General features: G+C 41.7%; 1 protein-coding gene across 1 annotated transcript in view; it reads right to left on the bottom strand.

The window, feature by feature from the left end:
* SHISA8 (shisa family member 8) overlaps window positions 1-20,288 on the bottom strand; it is a 43,188-nt gene that overhangs the window by 4,044 nt on the left and 18,856 nt on the right. Inside the window, exons 2-3 of the mRNA XM_020787954.3 lie at window positions 6,085-6,221; window positions 992-1,141 (exon numbers count right to left, since the gene is read on the bottom strand). Of these exons, the coding sequence (XP_020643613.1) occupies window positions 992-1,141; window positions 6,085-6,221 (287 nt within the window). The remainder of the gene's footprint in view (window positions 1-991; window positions 1,142-6,084; window positions 6,222-20,288) is intronic.

Raw genomic sequence — 20,288 nt, 5'->3', positions numbered from 1 at the left:
TCATATGATATTGGAAGAAAAAGCCAACATTGCTTTAAACAGATTTCATCTCCAGTCCACATACATATGTACATGCACTGGCTATTCTCACACAGCTTTAGTTAAAAGCCAGGGTGAGCAATTTGATTGGGTCTGGGGGCCAGTTGCCTCAAGAAGGCACCACAAACACACACACGCATACATAACAAACCATTGCTGCTGAGCTGCTGAAAGTCAGTGTCAAACTGCAAAACAAAATCAAAAACAACGTTTCCAACATTGGAAGGTCTTTCTCTAATCTGATACCAAAATTCAGCAGAACGATTGTGTGTGTGATGTGGCGGCAGGAAACTGGGACAAATGGGTATGGAAGAGTGGAGTCTTGACCACCTTTGGTTTAAAAGCTGATTTTCTGTGGTTCAAATGTGCCCTTGAGTGGTGTGTGTTCTCCATTCTTATTCCATCAATTTAGGCCTGCAGATCTCCTGCAGCTGTCTAGGAATACAAACACGTGTCTGGTTCTTGTTCAGCTCATGGCATACATGTTAATGGCCCATGGCTTAATTCTTTTAAAACCCACTCTAATGTGTGCGTAATAAGGGTGATTAAAGGGCGAGTAATCCACATTCAATTATTTTTGTGAGCAATCTTTAGTCATCCCTTCTGTATTCAACACCCCCACTACAGTGGGACTAAGAAGCATGATATGTTTGCTCCCCCTATTCATGTCGTTTTCATATTTCCAAACGTTTTAGCACTAGCTAGTGCTTTTCTTTTCTGTGATCACTATTATTCTCTTTCCTTCTCAATTCATTTAATCTTCTCTGGCATTAGAGAAATCCAGCAGTTACTACCCAGCAAAGTAGAATATCAACAAAGTTGCAATTATGTCACCCCGTACACAACAGTGGGTGGGTAGAGAGAAGAGAGAGATAAGGAACAAGAATTGTGCTAGCTCGTTAGACCTCATGACATCTGGTGGGACATGCTGCCCGGTGGTGGAGGCACCTACCTACAGCCTTGAGCGTTGCATACTTGGTATAATCTGGCACCTGGTGTGGCATGGTGCTTGCGATTTGCAGCCGGTTGTTGTGTGTATGCGACAGTCCAATCTGTGGGATGGTGGCAGAGTTGATCACAGCATTGTTCAAATGGTTCTTGTCTGGAAGCAGAAAGAGGTGGCACTGACAGGAGAAGATGGGGCAGTCAAGCCCACCTACCTGAGTCTCCCTCCTGATGAATCCTCTGAAAAACTGATTTTAAAATGCATGTCCCCTTCTTATCCCCACCAGCTCCCATTCTGAGAGTTATTTTAGAAAATCTAAGACCATTAAGATAGCTCAAAATGCTACGTGCAAGCATGGTGTTTGTCTCCCCCCTCCAACCATTTGCAGGGTGAGCCCTGCCATTAGGTATGTGAGGGAACTATGTAGGTGGCAGATGCTGGTGCTCAGGTCCCTCTGCCATTTCTCCTGAGCCCCCTGGCCGTTCCCCTCTCTTGGAGGACAACACTGTACATGTCACACAACCCGTCCTGTACACCATTAACTGGGCTGTTACTCTGAGGTATGGTGAATGATCATTTCCCTTCACATTACTGAAGTGCCTGGTCACACAGCCAAAAAACCTGGGATTTGACCTGTGTTATAAACTATGCTGAGCTTCACATTCACACAATGAATTCCAAAGTGGATATTTATTTTCCTCCAACTTGGTTCATTTTCTTAAGAAACTAGTTAAAATAAATGGCCACCAGAAGGCTGTTTATTTTTAGCACACTGTTTTCTGAACTAATTTAAGCCAATTATGAACCTTAGAGCCAGTTTTAAAAGGGAGCCTCTCCATGCATTTTTGGATTTTAAGAATCCAAGCTAAATGTATGTGGCCTATGTGAATAATCAGAAGAAGATAGCATTTGAGTTACTAAGTAGCAATGCAGGAAATGACTCAAATACCACATGACTTGAGTCAGTTAAAATTAAAACAGTACATATTGTGGGTTTCAATTCCCAGTACAGTCAGCTTCTGTACATGGAAGGGATATCATTTCATCCTTTGCCTCAGATAGCAAAATGTATTGAGCTAACACTGACCATTTTTTACATTTTAGAAAGAATCTCATTTCAGTTTGAAGTGAATCCACACAATGTTATCTGTTCCAGTACAAAATTTTTATTTGAGGGAAAATGAATTCTAGTGATCCCCAGAAAAACAATATTGATCATTACAAGGAAAATGTCATTTTGTTTTGCCAAAGAAGAAACTGGATGAAATGGTCTTCTGTACAAAGTGTACTTTTCTCTCAATGGCCAATCACAAAACAAAGTAAGTTAATTTGCAAACTACAAGATAGTGAAAAGTAAGGGAGTGTCATTTGGAGTTTTCAGATTCCAACTTCCAAAATTCTCTAAGAAGTCCCCAGGCAGACTTCTGGGAGTTCCAGTCCACAAATCCACATGTACAGACACCTTTAGACACTCCTACATTCTGCTCACTTGGAGAAGGACCCAGCTTGAAGGCATCATGGTCTAGCTCTGCTTTAGTTTCCTGTTAAAAAAGGTAGCTGCCCCAGTGCTACCTAGGAGTCCAAAGGCGTCCTATGAGATTTTGCTGCCCATTAGGCTCTATATTGCTCTGTATTCTCAGAGAATTCTTGGATTTGGAGTCCAAAAGATCCAAATGCCATTTTCTTAGCGAAAAGCTGCTACTGGGATGATTAGATTATCTTGACACTTAAAGAATTTCTTCTTCTCAAGACAGGCTAGCTACAATGTGAAGTTTGGTCCCAAGAGACAAACTACACATTGCAGCTAGTCTGTAATTCAGCCCTAAAAGTCACACTAGACACAAGTGAATGCATGTGATCTGTCACATACCTTTCTGCGGTTGAATTTTTAAGATATCCAACCTTGGGGCAAGGGAAATGAATTGGATTGGGTTCGTGACAAGAAAAGGAAATTTCTTCGTTTTGCAAACAGACATTCTCAGGGTGTCTGTGTGGGGAGTCTTAATGGAATGAGGTGGCACCCCCTCCTATGCTATGGTCTAGATGTGTCTCACACTTGACTCCTCGCACTACCTATTTAAAATCTGAAATCACCCAAACTATGTGACAAATATCATGTCCAATTTGATGCTAACATGTCAGGCCAAAGCAATTTTTAAAGAAACAAAATAATTCTTGGTGATTTCTTTGAAGTTTTTGTGTGGTTTCCTCTCATAGGCTGTTCTGAGATTCATGGAAATGCAAGGCAGCAGCAGAGGAGAGTTACTATATTCTTTTAATTTATGTGCACGTTCTAGCCCTATTCTCCTCTGCTCTGCAGCTGTCAATGAAACTTTTAGCACATATTTCCAAAGCATGCATAGGAAGACATGTAAGCCCTAATGAGGGATGTGGAGCATCACAGCCTAAAAAATAAATAATAATATTCATAGCAACATAACTGGTTCAATAGTTTAGCTCTCCTTCTCCAAGTCTGCAAGTGAACAACATTCCTCAGCTATTCAGTTAAACAATGTTCAAAGGTGACAGAGAGGGGCAGAGAGAAGTAGAAAGAGAGAGAGAGAGAGAGACTGGGAAAAGGAAATCTGTATTTAAACTGACTGGAACAAGTGTCATGAGCAAACGAGAGAGGAGGAGACAGCACACTCTCAACTGCCCAAGGCAGAACTGAGTCACGGTACAAAGGAAAAAGGAGAAACAGCAGCAAATCCTGTTTCCCCACCCTGTAAAACAACTGAAGTTATAGCAGAGAAGGACCACTGCCTACCAAATCTTTCCCATTCCCCTCACTACTACCAAAGTAATTTTGTATGGTGAAAAACAGGGGAAGGTGCATCTCCATAGAGCTTTATCTCTCTGCAGGGAGAGAGGATTGTTTTGATAGGGAATTATGCTATTTAGAAGTGAGGTATTTTACCAACATGAATTTGACCCAACTCCGGGAGGCAGTGGAAGACAGGAGAGCCTGGCATGCTCTGGTCCATGGGGTCATGAAGAGTCGGACACGACTTAACGACTAAACGACAACAAAAGTTTACTCTTCCAGTCAGATTGATTTATTTTGAATCATTTCAGCATGTGTGAACACCTCTGTCATTGTAAATTGCATCTGTGGGGTTTGCCACTTACTGGTGTGCCTTCTGTGCTCACTTTTGTTCTTCACCTGTGTATGTGTGTGTCTCCCTTCTTTACAAGCCTGGAAGTGTCAATCTAGTCAAAATGCATATCAATATCTTATAAAAATGTCTGCTTGGTTTCAGCCCTCCTTTGCAAGCCTAATCAGTTTTAGTCTGGGCTGGGCATTTCCCTTCTTCAAGGGTAGCCAGTTTCAGCTTTAGCTTCAGCCCAGATCTTGTCTCCTTCTCTATCCCCACCTCTTCTGTGCACATCTGTCTGGCTATGTGCATAGGTGCTAGGATGTAGAGAAAGCTCTGTTTCATCTTTTTTTAACTGACCTATTCTACCACTACTTCAGCTAGCAAGAAATAAAAATATTAAAAATAACAGGACAGCAGCAGTGGCTAGTAGCTGTGAGAGGCAGCCAGTATGAAGGCGAGCAGGTGCAGGATAAATCCTCCAATGCAATGATTCCAAAAGCCTCCTCAATGGATATACAACACAGTTTTTAAAAAGTTTTTTTCCAAGAGGATACATACACCAATCCCCAAACCACATGACTACTACATGATTTTGAAACCAAATTCACTCAATTTATTTCAATAGTGTTACTGCTAACTCATACTTCTTTTAGAGAAGAAAAGGATAGGCTATGAATATGGAATGAAAAGAAAAAGTAAACGAAAGGAGAGGGCAAAGTAACTTTCTTGTTTTTATTGCCACCCACACAGTGTCATATAGGTCCCAGGGAAATAGCTGCACACCACATAGACCATGTGGGATCATGCTGCAGGACTGCCCGGTACTTCTTTTGACCATTCAGTGGTTCTCAACTTTACTTCCTGGATATTATAAGATTTCAGTCCGTAGGAGCCCCAGCCAGTGTGGACAATGGCCGGGGATTATAGGAGTCGTAACGCAGTGCTGTATAGACCTGGGGGGGCTATGGCACATTTAAAGGAGGTCACAGATTGGAAACGATTCTTCACACACCACCTTATAAGGTTCGTTGTGCAACTTCTACAATCCTGATTCGGCCTATATTTCTTTCATATTGTGCTTATGGCTGCAGCCAAAAAAAATAAAAATAAAGTTGAGAATGGCTGGTACAGTTCTATAATACTGTACATATTAATAAGCTAAATGTTATCTCTTCTGTCCCACTCAACCATCATCCTCATGATTGCTGTTAAGTCTACTATGTCCTTAAGATCAAGGTATGGCACTATAATTCAGTGATTTAGGTATCCATCTGCAGAGCCCTTGATTGGGAGTTTAATTCCTCACTGTGTTTCAAGGAAGTATAGCTTGTCTGTCTAGCCTTGGTCAAGCTGGACAGTCTCAGAGCATCCACAGAAAAAAAGAATGACAAGCCACTTCCAAGTATCCTGCATCTAGAAAACTCTGGAATGGGTTATCATAAGTCAGAATTGACTTGATGGCACATTATTATTATTATTTACTGTTTACAGGGAGGGGTTAAGCATATGGAATTTGTGTGCATGCACTCCCGTGCAAACTAGTCTTGTTTTTTTCTTTACTGAAATGAAGTACCACAGACATAGAGAGCAAGCACAGAAGGACTGGTTAGCTGATCAAAAATATGCGAACAACTCAACTGATACTTGTAATATTTTTAAGTTCATGGGAAAAGACAACAACTATCTAATTCTGGGCAACTGTGAAAATTACCCCAAAACATCATTACAAATGGAAGATCCCTCATTAACTCTCATTGATCGCTGTCAGAAAACATCTTGCTGTCTCACAAACAAACTTTTTTTTTGGCTATTTTTCTTTCTCATGTGCAACCACAAGACAAGCAAGAATTTATATCCCTTACTACTTGGCCTCTCCAGATACTGTGGTTTAGGGAGGTTCAACCGCTCAGTTGTTTGCTTGAACCATCTCTGAGGCTCAAAGCCTCTTGTAGTTCCACTAGCATGCATGAGGGTGGGATAAGGTTAGGGGTATTGTCTTACCGTGCTGGGTGCCATTCCTGGGTGATCCGCGAGAAAGGCTGTCACCACTGATCTGGACCTGCACACTGCCAATGTGGCCATCAGGCAAGAGGTCAGATGGGCCATGCGCTGGCTGCTTTAGTAGATCTGTGAGTGTTCTAGAAAAAGGTACAAGGGAATGTTAAACTACACCATTAGGAGAAAAAAAATCTTGAGCTGCTGTTGCTGCTGCTTGTTTCACACTTTTCTTATACAGTGGTGCCTCACAAGATGAATGCCTCGCGGGACAAAAAAACCCTACAAGATGAATGGTTTTTCCAATTGCTGTGGTGCCTCACAAGATGGCTTCTTCTATGGCCGTGCTTCACAAGACAAATTCCCCCCCCAAGACTGATGCCTTGCAACATGAAAATAATTCATTCGTCTTGCGAGGTTCCCATAGGAATGCATTGCAATGCATTCCTATGGGAAACCCCTTTTCGCAAGATGGAAATTTTGGAAGATAGTGCTACTCGTGGAACGAATTCATCTTGCGAGGCACCACTGCATATGGTTCCAGGTCAGATATTGCCTACTGTTCTTGTTTGGTGTTTGTTTTTCCAGACATTTCCAGTTCACAGAGCAATACATAAGTAAAAAGATGGCTGCCTGTCAGGGACATTATAACAGCAGTTTCTTGTACTGGAAACTATTGGACTAGATGATCTTTGTGTTTCATTTTACACTATTATAAGCACGGAAGAATCAAAATCTTACGGAGATTTTAGTGACAAGCCCCCACCCACCCTTTTGGAAACATATCTTCATGGTGTCCACCCAAGTAAGGGAACAGAGAGTTGTACTGGACTGAGCCTCACAACTGGTCCATTTAACACTATCTACTGCAGAGGTAGGCAAATGCAGTCTTTCAGATATCGATGGAAGAATGCAACTCACAGCATTGATGGGAGTTGTTGTTCAGTAATCTTTGGAGGAGGGGAGCTCTGTGAACATTATTGACTGCCAGAAAAACAAACAAATCAAAGCAATCCTGAACTTTGTCTAGAAGCAAAAATAACAAAACCGAGGCTGTTGTACTTCAGGTACATCATGAGAAGTCACGATTTGCTGGAAAAGACGATAATGTTAGGAAAGGTTGAAGGCAGCAGAAAAAGAAGGGGATGAAGCATGAGATGGACTGCAAGAGCTGAGCAAAGCTGTTGATGACAGAACATTTTTGAAGTCACTCATAGGGTCAATATAAACTGGAGGCAACTTAACAACAACAAAGATTTGGAGAGTTGTGCTTTGCTTCCCTACCCTCTAGGTCTATTGTGACCATCAGCAACTCCCAGATCTGCTGCCTGAAAGGGAGATGCTAAGGACTGTTTCTGGGCTCTTATACGTGCAAAGCACCCAATCTTAATGATAAAACAATGTGAGCTGTCAAATAGTCTCTCAAGAAAATTATGCTAGCTTCTAGGATCAATCTTTAAACCAGAGTAAAATAAATCCCTAGAGGGAATTACTCCTGCACTGGCCAGGACAGCAGACTACAATCTCTCCTGGATTTTTGTATCTTTTCCTCCAACTCCCTTTACAGTATATCTTCGGCATAGAATGTCAATGACCTTCATGTTAGGAATGTCTATAATTTGTTGCAAATTTGCATTTGAAACATTAGGATCATCTCCATGATTCCCAGGAGCACCTTGGCCAACGTGCGTATGCTTGCCATTGTGCTATTATAGGAACTGTTCTACCACAAATCGATCTGTCTTCATGCATATTAGCACAGAAGGAAGCCAGATGGCATTAGCTTCCTGGTGGGTGATTCCTGAGCAAAGTGGACAATTGCAGTAGTGTTTTCTTTTTAAAAACACACACCTAATGGCATGAGTTTCTCTTCCCACGACGCAAGCTATTTACTGTGAAATGTGAAGAAATATTCAGAGTTAGCAAAGATGCCTCATATTCTCATTCCAAGCCTTAATGATGGTGGTGGCTAGCCTTTCTACTACACTCCAGGAAGCTGGTTGATGGGCATGTCCCACAGCACATCACATATGGTGGAAGTCACTTTTTCTGGATTCCAGGTCCCAGAATGTCCCAACAAGCATCAAGCATTCTGCAAAAAGTAATCTTCCTCCTCTTTCCTTTGAATGTATGGGTCCCTGCTTTGGCATGCCAAATCCATTTGCTGTCTCCTAAGTGCAACAGTCATATATGCGTGGACAGGAAGGTGAGCACTAGGAAGAATCTGCCCAGATTCCTAACCACTATTGGGGTATGTGTATCTGAGGGGGAACAAAATGGTGTTCTCAACCCTGTGCTGGCATTGATGAAAATAACAGCTCTTTACCACAAAGTCTCTCCTGAAAAATCCCTTCTCCTGGGTGTGCTTCTTGGGAAAGTAAAATTAGGCACTGGGAAGGTTGAGTTCCAATAGACATAAACACACACCCCTCTGCCTTCTCATGCCTTTTGTGCATTTAGGGACACACATTTCTCTAGGTAATGCATACATTTTCCTCTAACAGAACACAACCTGGGATGTGTGTATATTGCTTGCGGGGGCTCCCTTGGAATGTTGCAGTTTCCCAGACTTGGAAATGTTGCCTTTTGAGGACTGCAGCTCCTAGAATTCCCCAAGCCCGTATGTTCAACAACTGGAAGATTTTGGGAGTTACTGGTTATAGAAGTTTCAGAGCTGCAGTCCAAATGATTAACTCTTCTAAATTCCTCCTAAGATGACCACTTGAACTTTCTGAGGAAACCTGCTTTAAACAAGGAGACTCTTTGCTTTAAATATAATTATTTATCCTGTACAAAAATAGTACAATCAAAGCATTCAAAAAGTTTAGTGCACGTGAATACACTAAGGGCTTGTGTACATGTGGTGATTGGAGTGGGCTGGAATGGACTAAATAGGATTGCTAGGAGGGCCAATGTGCTAGTTGGTGCAATCCTCACATCCAAGTGGCTTATGGACCTCAAGTGACTCTACTTGGTTTGCATCAGCCCACTGTCAACTTGCTGATATTATGTATTAGCTTGAGAAGAGATCCACTTCACCACAATGGCAAATTAATCACTTTCTCAGGTCCATGGAGGGACTGAGGAAGTGAAAAAAATGTTTTTGCATCAGAGCAGTAAATATGTGCTGCACCATTTTTAAAACACCATTTGTTGTTATTTAGTCGTTAAGTCATGTCCAACTCTTCATGACCCCATGGACCAGAGCACGCCAGGCCCTCCTGTCTTCCACTGCCTCCCGGAGTTTGGTCAAATTCATGTTGGTAGTTTCGATGACACTGTCCATTGAACACCATTAGGTATGTGCATTACGAGTTAGGTATGTGTATCAGGTACACCCGCCAGAATACCTACCTTACCTGCCTGTATCCTACCAAATGTGATGCTGCACATATTTGCTGCTCTAATACACACATTTTTTTCCGCTTCCCCTCCCAGGAAGTGCCAATATTATGAAGTGGCTCTTCTTCATGATATTGACAAATTAAAAGAGGAAGGCTAGCTTTGGATCATTTCCTGTGATGACACACATCTTAACCGACCAGATAGGCGGGATATAAAATAAATAAATGGACCAAAACAGTGTGATCCCACCTGGATCAAAAGAGTAGAAGTCTCTGATGGGGGGCAGAAAGGTGTGGGCTGGTTCACTCCAGCAAATATATCATTTGTTTTTTGGAGTGAACAGCTGATCCCTACAGCGGACCAAACAGCAGTCCAAACACCTGCATAATCAGCCTCTAAATTTCTGAACTGTACACAAGGAACTGCACAGACATGGGTGCTCAAGTCTCGGCAAAGACTTTGACTCTCATAACTTATTGTGACAAGGCTAAGCTATTGTTATGAGCTCTGTAAAACAACAAGCCAGGGAGCGCAGACAGAGGGCCAAGTAACTCCGGACATCCCTCTAGCTAGCCAAAACCATTGTGAGCATCGGCTTGTTGGCTAGCAAGCCTGTGAAAGCAAGCAGCCAGCACATGAGTAACTCAGTGCCCACAGGGGCCCTGGGATAGAATTGTGGCATGGGCAGCATCTTGCAGCCTTGTGATATAGAGAGAAGGAACACACATTCATGCATGTATTTTTCAAATGTACACATAAGCATACACGTCAGCTATTCCAAATTAAGCTTTACTTGTTCCTTTTTCTGCCAATGACTCATGCTGCCATCTAACTTTCTAAGGCACTGATTCTCCCTCCTCTGACCACCTTGAGGGGAGGGGACTTTTGTTTCTTTAGTGCAGAAAGAGGAAAGGGAAAGAAGGCATACATGGCAATTTAGAAGACTATCATGGGCACTGGGATGTGGCACCACTTGCTTTTTCCATGCTGTATTCTCCCAGGAAACATTTTAGCTTTACAAATGCCTTGTGTCTTGCCTTTTCTGTAGCTTACTGAAAATGAATACATATAGCAAGAAAATAAACAGAGGACGCTGTAATTTCATCGACATATTGGACCAGGCAAAAATCAGAGTCTGAACAGTGTTTCAGAAGGTCCATTCCTGGGACTGACCTCATATCTTAAGTTCATACAGAATTAACATGCCATGCCAATCTTACCTGCCATTCATCAGTAATTACACCAGTGTGTGTAGTTTGTGTCTTTTCTTACAAAATTACACCGCCCCCTGCAACAATTTCTCTTAAAAATATGAGAGAGTGCTGATTAGATACATTTGCCAATCAAAACCTCTTCTTTCCCCACTCAAGTCAGAGAAACACATTGGGGCGTAGGGTAGCCACTTACACGTCATTAAAAGGAGGGCAGTTCTTCAAACCATCTCCCTACAAAAGGCCTTATAACCTCCAATATTTTGTTCCACTATAATGCTGCCCTAGTTTAGGATTGTGGATAACATTATAGTAAAACAAAATATTGTTCAGGGCGTTTTACAAACCTTGATATCTGCATCACACAAAAACGTCTTAGCCGCAACAGGTAAAGATCCTTCTATAGGCTTGAAGCCTAGTCCTGTTTGATGCCTCCCTGGGTTAAAAAAAACACAACTCTCTCTCACACTGTCTTTGCCAGTAGGAGGTCAGCACAATTTGCTGTTCTACCTCAAAGGGCAAAATGTCTCATGTAGGCCCTGGTGATGGCTACCTATAAGTAAGGTACAGAAGTTAATTCCAGCCTGGTTGCCAGATGTACACAAACTGAGTAAAGTACAATTTAGGGACTCAGATTTTGAAGGACCTCTGAATAAAAAAGTACTGCTACATTTCTGTTCATGTAGATATAATGCACATTTTGCGGTGAGAAAGGATGCTGTGAGTCCCTTAGTAGTGAGTAAGTAAAGGTTCTCCTTGACATTTAGTCCTGTCGTGTCTGACTCTAGGGGGCAGTGCTCATCTCCGTTTCCAACCCATAGAGCCAGCGTTTTGTCTGAAGACAGTTTCCGTGGTCATGTGGCCAGCGCGACTAGACACGGAACGCCGTTACCTTCCCACCGTGGTGGTACCTATTTATCTACTCGCATTTTGCATGCTTTTGAACCGCTAGGTTGGCGGAAGCTGGGACAAGCGACGGGGTCCCTTAAACTGCAGAAATCCCCAAATATCTTGGTCGAGAAGTGCTGTTCAGGCTGCAGAGCAGGGAGAGTCAAGCAGCCAGTCTTTGCCTTGTCCGTGCTGCTGAGACACATCAATAAAAGGAACTGGGCTAGAAGAAATTAGGTAAAGGCATCATCAGAGATATCAAAGGGAAAGAAAGGGTGAACTGAATAGCCAACAGCAGAAGATGACATTGCCATGAGCAAGTGTCTTTTGCTTCCATGCTTAGAGGTAAAGCTGGTCACAGACTACTGGTGAATCACTGCCAGATGAACAGAGGGCTTTTAGCAAGGAAGGGTACCATGAAGGACACTATTGGGGCTGCTGCAGCCAAGTATATCCTCAAATCAGGTTTCCACAGTAGCATTGGGTTGTTAGCTTGTCGGGGCCTGTTGTATCCAGGGTTGTGAGTGCGGGCAAGAAAAGACCTGGAAAAGCAACACTGAATTTTGAGGTGCCTGTCATGGTTTTGTGGAGTTATTGTAATTTGTGGTGGTTGAATAGAGGACTGAATAATGTAACATTCTAAATTCTTACAAGCCATTGCTTTACTAGCTGGTGTTTACTGAACAATTTAAATCCCATGGAGATAATAGCACCCCATTTGCAATGGCAACATTTACCTGCCATCCTATTTTGGGATGTAAAAGACTGATAGCAATATTCTATCCGGTCACACAACTCATGGGACTCTGAAAGCTCAGGAGAGCAGAAATAGTGCTCCGGGTTCCAGTTCCACATTTATGGAGCTCAACTGAGCAGGTGATACTGAGGAAGAAAGAGCAGGGAATAAAGCAAGGAAGTGCAGGATCCACACTGAGGGCCAAATCAAGAATGTCATGTGCACAGGGCTCGTAGGCATGCCAAGGACCACTGCAGCTAAGTAATTTTAGACTGTGGATTTCATGGTCTCACAAGAAGTCATCTTGTTTTATTTGGGTTGTGAGGTAAACAACTGCCATTTCTCTTCTCCCCACAGAATTCCCTACTTTATTGCTCCTACTCTCTGAATACAATGAAGGGGGTGGTGGTGTGGGAACAAACAAACAGAAATATTTGAGCATGTGCAGATTTGCATTTTAAATTCACATCATGCCGAAAGGAATAGAAAAGTGATGTCTGCTACTGATGCGAGGCACATGTTTTCCTGACCATTATGTGGTACTAAAGGATTATGTTGCTAAAGTAATAGTAATAAAATGAGCATCTGGAACGATGTACTTGCCTTGCCAGCATATACATATAAATTGCTTTTTGAAAAAAGAAAGGAAGAGTGTAGCAGAAATTAGCATTGGTCCTGGCAGGTCCCATACAGGTCCTGCCTGTCACAGACCCATCTGCTATTCTCCATATTCTTCTACAGAGGCCTGGATTTCAGCCCTGAGGCCCAGTTCTAGCTGCACCACTGCAAGCAGCCCCTATTATATGCAATAACATTTCTGTGCACACACCTAACCGTGAAAAGAAATGATGCTTTACATACTGGTGTGGAATATCACCTTCCATGCTCTCCTGCCTGGGGTATTCTAATAGCCATAGATATTCATGGGAAAAGACAAGGGAGGTTCTTTTCTCCAAAAACCATACATTTACATATTGGCTGAAATCCTGGCATGCAGTTATGCAAATTATGTAACTTGAATCAAATTGTCATAAGTATAGATGGTCACGAATTAAAAAACAAATCATCAAATTCATTCACTAATTTGTCAATTTGTATTTATACAAATTAATGCCAATAACAAACATGAATCAATGAATGTTTAGTGATTTTTGATTTGTGAATTCGTTTGGCTATAAAACGCCTCCCCCCTTCCCTGGAGACAACAATTTTGCTGGGAAACGTCCTGTGACTCTCCCCTATAATCATGTCAAGTTCAGTGAAGATTATGTTCCAGATGTCTGAGTTATACACCCACAGGTAGGGTCACCCCAGGAATGTTCCCCCCAGGCACCTAGTGAACCAAAATCACAGAGAAGCTTCTACTGACTCTCCTCTACAATCCTTCCCAGTTTGGTGAAGATTGGATTTCAAACATCCATATTATACACCCACAAAGTGCACCCCCCCCCCAAGGAAAATGCCCTTTAGCGGCTGGCTTGGAGAAACCCAATCTTCACCAAACTTGGAGGAATTCTAGAGAGCTAGGAAAGCTTCTCTGTGATTTCGATGTCTCTAGGTGAATGGGAGGAACTTTCCTGTGGGTTCCTCCTTGTGGGTGCATCACTCAGGTGTCTGAAAACCAAAATTCACCAGACTTTCAGTGCCTGTAGAATTTAGTGGAATCTAGTTGCTTGGAGGGCAATTTTTTAAAAAAACAACAAAGCAAAACATAAACAACAAATTGACTAATTTATTCATCAGAAAAAATCATAAATGTGTAATTTGTGATTCATCAGCCTTGAATCATGAATCAAAATGAATCAGTTTTTCTGATTAGTGCCCATCTCTAGATAAGTAAAGAAATCTCTGTAGATCTTATCTGTTGCATGCCAAGTCATGCAACTCAGTATACACCCGGTGATGTCTATGGAGATTTACTAACAAGAGAGTTTAAGTTATTATTCAAATATGCACAGACAGATGCTCTGTGTGATAATAATTTGTGCAATACCTGTAATTTACGCTAAGATAACCACTAATGCTGTTTTGCCCCAGGGTGAAAAGTTATTATAGCTGTTCTTGCTGAGAGCTGTAGTTCCCCAAAAATTAACTTTTCCAAAAATTACATTTTCTGCAGGTCAGTTTGAACCACTGAATCAGTCGGCTTCCATCTTTTCAAGGATCACTCTTTTAGGAAAGGACAAGACTAATAATTTTGCCTACTAATCTGGTTCTCTCCTCTTTCACCCTAGCATTTCAGGGCTCTCAGCATTTAATGCCATTTCCTACTGAGATGGTTCTTCAACATGTGGCTCTCCCAAAATATTGGGCTGAACCACTTTTATGAGAGCTGAAGCTTCCCTAATAGACATCTCTGAACCAGCCAATCAGGCCCATTCCTTGGGGCAACTGTACTGCCAGCTTACATGCAGGCACAATGTTAGGCTAGATATAAAGAGACAAGATGAAAATTAACTCTCATTAATGTGGCAGGGGATGGGAACTGGGCTGGGTTTGCCACTTGCAGGCTTCATGCTTAAATATAACACAACTGTTTTCCTCCATGCTGAGAAGTACCCTCTGGATTAAAAAAAAGTAGCATTCATTCTCCCACAGAGACAATTTCTAAATGTATATAGAATTTTGTTCCAGTGAGTATTTTGTGTCAATATGAATTTGTAAAAATTAGAATATGCAGATATGAGAATATTGATGCCCTAGTTTTGCAGACACTTTCTTGGAAGTAACATCCACTAAAATCAGGGTTCTAGTTTCCTTGTAAATAAAATCAGGATCAGGATGCTTTTAGCATGTACTAAAGATAGGGATGTCACAACAAGGCTTCGCACCTGGTCCTCCTCCTAACCATTTGTTTTGCTATATCTGCATGAAATGCTGCATTCCAGTAATGGAGTATTTTGCCAGTACTTAAAAAACCAATGTGATTGCCAGCACTTCTAAAGGTGCATTGGGAATTGTAGTTGACTGGGGTGCTCAGGAATCCTTAGGGAGGATTTATTGGCAATTAGTCTTGCACAGCTATGGTAGTACCTATCATTCTTAGGTGTGGGGAGGGGAAATTACTGTAAATTGGTGTTAAGATGCTGGCTGGGCAGCTCAATGAGCTGGGTGCCTGGCTGCAAATCTGCCTATATTCAAAAATGGCACATTTTCTTTCCTTACTTGCCACAGCATAGGTTTTGGAAGTTTGTTTTGTTTTGTTTTCTGGCAGGCTTCCTGTGCTATGGCCAATAGGGAACAGTGTTGTGAAAGGTGGGAACACACTTAAAGCCCTTTAGGCCATCGCAAAGTGGCAAAACTGTTTCAACTCTGAGCTAAAAGCATGTCAGAATTTTTTGCCAGCTTATTCTCTGCAGGGAAGGGGTCTCACAATTAAAGCTCCTTCTCCTGTTCCTCATGAAATCCAGTCCACACTGTGCACAGTACAAATCTATTGCAGTTCACCTCACTGCTCATGCCCTGTCTCTGTGGAGTGGTTATCATCCTTCCCATCTTGGCATGCACCATTTGGCCGCAGGGCTTCTTGGAATGCATTTTTTGGCCATCTGACTTGGACTCAGCTGCATGACAGCTTCCTTCTCTTTATGCAGGTATTGCTATGAGCCACCATCCACCTCTGCCTTTGGACATGTACATCACTAGGCAAGAGCACAACAGCTGCTCCCTGGCAGCGGCTCATTTTAAGGTCCTTCTCTTCTGCTTTACTGAGGAGTGAGGTATCTCAAGGCAACAGCCATCCACTGGTCAATGCACAGTGGTTAATTTCCAGAGTGAAAGATCTGTAAAATTCAGCCTGTTTTGAAGTTGTAGCTCTTAAACACAGAAAGGGTATACAGTATTGTGTTTATTGAGCGTTGAGATGAATACAGCTCTGCACCTACTTACTTTCCCTCTATTATTGGTATGTCACATATTTTAGAGATTATGTGTGAGGCGGGGAGTACTCTAAGGGGCACTCTGCAGCGTGTACCGTCTGCCTCCTTGACTGAAGATACTGAGGAACACCCTGGAGGAGTCTGTGTTTGGATGAGCAGGGGGAGAAAGACCCAAAGAAGAAGGGCCCACTGGAGGGTGTCATTTCGGCAGGAAAGGAGGAAAAAATAAAAGGAGGGAAGAAGGAGGGGGAAAGGTAGTTGGGTTTAGAGGAGAAAGAATCTTTTTTTTTTAAAAAATTAGTTTTTCTATCTATCTACATTCAATTTGTGCTTGTTAAACTTCGTGTTACATGGGTTGCTTATAATTATTTGTTTATAGCCTCTTGTTGTCTTCTTAGTTGTCCCTTCAAAATCTATACATTTTTTAAACATTTAAACCATTCATGTGTGTATTTTAGTATACAATATTGACTACTATCAGAATATTGCTCGCATAGTATACAATGATCTCAAAATTCTCTAATAACATACCTAATAAAAAGTAATTCCAGTTCCAAATTTATATAATTTTGAGGTGATTTAACTGACAAACTTTGTATTTTATACCAGTAATAACTGAATGACATAACAGATGTTATCTAAAGCATTTTATACAGATTCTCTTCATACAGTCGTGCCCCACTGGACAAGTACCCCGCTCTACGACGAATCTGCTTTACGTTGATGTTTTTGCGATCGCTTTTGTGATCGCAAAACAATGTTTTAAATGGGGTGTTTTCGCTGTGCGATGATTGGTTCCCTGCTTCGGGAACCGATTTTCGCTTTACAATGATCAGCAAGCAGCTGGTTGTTGGGTTTCAAAATGGCCGCCGGCTGAAGAAAATGGCCCCCCACTGTTTTCTAGGATGGATTCCTCATTTTACAGGCACTGAAAATGGCCGCCGTATGGAGGATCTTCGCTGGATGAGCAGGTATTCAGCCCATTGGAACGCATTGAATGGTTTTCAATGCGTTTCAATGGGTTTTTAAAATTTCATTTGACGACGTTTTTGCTCTACAGCGATTTTGCTGGAACAAATTAACGTCGTCAAGCGAGGTACCACTGTATAGTTGTTTAGCCATTTCTATCTCCACATTTTCTATAATGTCTATATCAATATAATATCTAATGTATGTTCAGTATGTTTGCTTTACTTCATCCTTATATCTAGCTTCAATTTACCTTAAGAACCACCATGTTATGCCTTTACCTGATTAGTGATCCCTTATTTTATTTTAATTCCCTTTTCTAATATATAGGATATGCCCCCTTACAATTCCAGAAGTTAGGTATATACATGCTTTCAACATTGAAGGCCATCTTAATATTTTTTCCTTTTTCATCTTTCTAAGTAACTCCTTTTATTTGTCTTTTCCCAATTCTTGTTTCGATCTTTCTAAAAATTCTGCCATGCCTTGTGGCACCTGAGAACATTTTATACATTTGATTTATCTCCAATAGATTTTCCAGGGTCCTTTTAATTAAAATCTGCTGATTCTCTCCCCTTGTCTTCCCTTAGCACACCTAAAATTCTCCTCGGCTCCAGGGTTAGAATTAAATCTTCTGGGTTTTCTCCTTTAATTTCCTCTAGCCCCTCTTTTGATTGGCATACAACATCCACCACCCTCTCATTTCCTTGTTCATTATTCCCTGTCTCCTGTTGACTGTAGTTCTTCAACTGCTTCTTGAATAAATTCGCCTCTTCATTGTGGGATCTCATTACTTCTAAAATTACTTGAAGGGTAGATTTTATTTCATCCCAATTGCTTGAAGGGTAGATTGTGTTTCATCCTTGTTGTGGCATTATGTTCCAGATGTCAAATAATTGTAATTCAAGTGAAAGTTGTCCAGATGCTTAAAGTAGTAAGTCCAGTTCCAACTATACTTGCTTCCATAGGTCCACTTTATAGATTTATCATCTTTAGGGTTAAACTTGAATCCAGTTTCAGACACAGAGAATTTTCCCCACCTAAAGGCTCAAGTTCCAGTAAAGTTCAGAACCCAGGATACAATTTAGAAGTTCCACTTTGGCTGGCTTAGGCTTTCTAGGGTTAATTTATCTCTAGTTCAGTTCTGTCCTCAAAAAGAAAGGAAATTCCAAACAGCCATAAAGTGTTCAAGGTAATCGATTCTAGGCTTTTTGCCAGCACCTTAGATAGCTGTTACATGTAACATAAACAAGTTTAGTTTCCCAGAGTTATTGCCAATGATGTTTTCAAGAGAAAGATTCTTAAATTTATAACGACAAAATAATACCTAACTTCCTTCCTTGAAGTATAATTAAATGTCTAATTAATGTCCAATTTATTTTCCTTGTGTCTCCCTGCATCTCCTCCTCTCTCCAGATTCACCGCTGCTCAATCAGTGGTGGGAGATAGAAGATGCTATTTCTGCCATAGAGATTGTCTTGTCCAGGGATAGTCATAAAGCAATATAGTTAAAAATATTTCTTACCCAGTGGTGACACAATGTTAATTAGGTTGATTTATCGCTTCTCCATTACCAGTTTGCAAGCAAGCTAGTTCAGCTACTTGTTTCCGCCCGCTGGTTGATTGGGGAGTTTCCCAGATCAAACATGGGCAACTGCCATTCCCCCGTGATCAACAGACATCTCCCCATTTCACCATCTCTTAGGGGTGGGTTTAACCCCCCGGGGCATCCCAAACAGGTCAGAATTCATCCCAGGGGGTGGAGCTCCATCCTCCTCCTGCTGTCTCGTTGCGGCGTCAAGTCGGAAGTTCGAGGAGAAAGAGTCTTATTGGGTGGAGGAAGAGGAAGACAAGTGGGAAAAGGAGAGGGTGGAGATAGTACAGGAGGCCTGTAGGCCCGGGGAATAGAAGGAGTTCAAATTTCCCAGAGAATACGCAGAGAAGGAATGGAAGAGGAAGATGTATAGAAAGCTACCTTACTGGGGCAAGACCAAAGATATAAAGCAGAGAAAAAAGTACTGAGAGTGGCAGCAATGAGAAGCTCAGAGACGGGAGAACAGGTCATGTCTTGAACATCCTGCAAAGCCCTGTGGAGCGAGTCCCTTCAGACTGAGGCTAAGACAGAACCTGGACAAGGAGGTGTGGGGCCACAGGTGGGCTGGGTTTTTCACCCTCCCCAATAAGGTCAGATGTCAACATAATTGAGGAATCACGTGTTTCACGCAGATGCCTTTACGGAGAGCTGAATTCTACCCCTCTGCAAGTAGAGAGGGATTTGTTATGGTTTGAAGAAAAAGGAAAAGGCACAATGTCTCTGGAACAAGAGGCAGGATTTGTGGTTGATGTTGAGCAATGCAAGTTGTCAAAAATAAAAGTACTTTTGTTAGAAAAGAACAATGGTCCCGAGTCATCTATCAAGCGTAAATTAGAAGAGGGAGAGAAGGGAATTAAACAAGATCACATTCTTGTCTGGGGTTATACAATCTTAATAATGCTATGCTTGAATATAATCCTACAAGATTGTGAGCATGTTGCATGTGTTATTTTGCTGTATATGGGATAAAACCCAACTCCTTCTCCCGCCAGTGTTAGGGTCAGATCACAAGTTATGTCAAGAACATACTTCTTCCTTTTACAACATTATTCCTTTAGGCATTACACATCTTTTATTGCTATGGTACCGGAGATACCAGAAACACAAACACAACAATGCTATCTTTCATCTGACCAAATGAAAAACAAAAAAGTTAATTTGCCATATGCAGAATGAGGTGGGCTCATGTTGCAATAAACAGTTTTTCTGCTTAAGGGTGCACTCCTCCTAGGTATCGAATCATGTCTTGTCTAATGGGGGTCATAGAGGACACACCAGACAGGAACCCAGAAAAGAACATTTTTGTCCCTCAAGAATGAAAATCAGAAGACATCTCCATGTGTCCCTCTACTAGACAAATATCTATAATATCAGATACAACACACACCTTACTATAAGGTATGTATCCTTTACTGTATCCATGTAAATGTATCCATGAGTGGACAACATATAGATCATGTATCATGTGTATGGCCAGTTGTGTCTACAGATTCGCCGTTCTTCTCTCACTACTGAAATTATGACAGTAGCAACAGGGAAAAGGAACCCACAATTTCTTGAAAAAATCAAGGTGTACATTTCCCACCTGT

Source organism: Pogona vitticeps, chromosome 5, assembly GCF_051106095.1.
Source record: "Pogona vitticeps strain Pit_001003342236 chromosome 5, PviZW2.1, whole genome shotgun sequence".
Classification (NCBI taxonomy): domain Eukaryota; kingdom Metazoa; phylum Chordata; class Lepidosauria; order Squamata; family Agamidae; genus Pogona; species Pogona vitticeps.
The sequence above is the reverse complement of the archived record's forward strand: the minus strand, read 5'-3'. Positions and strand labels throughout refer to the sequence as shown.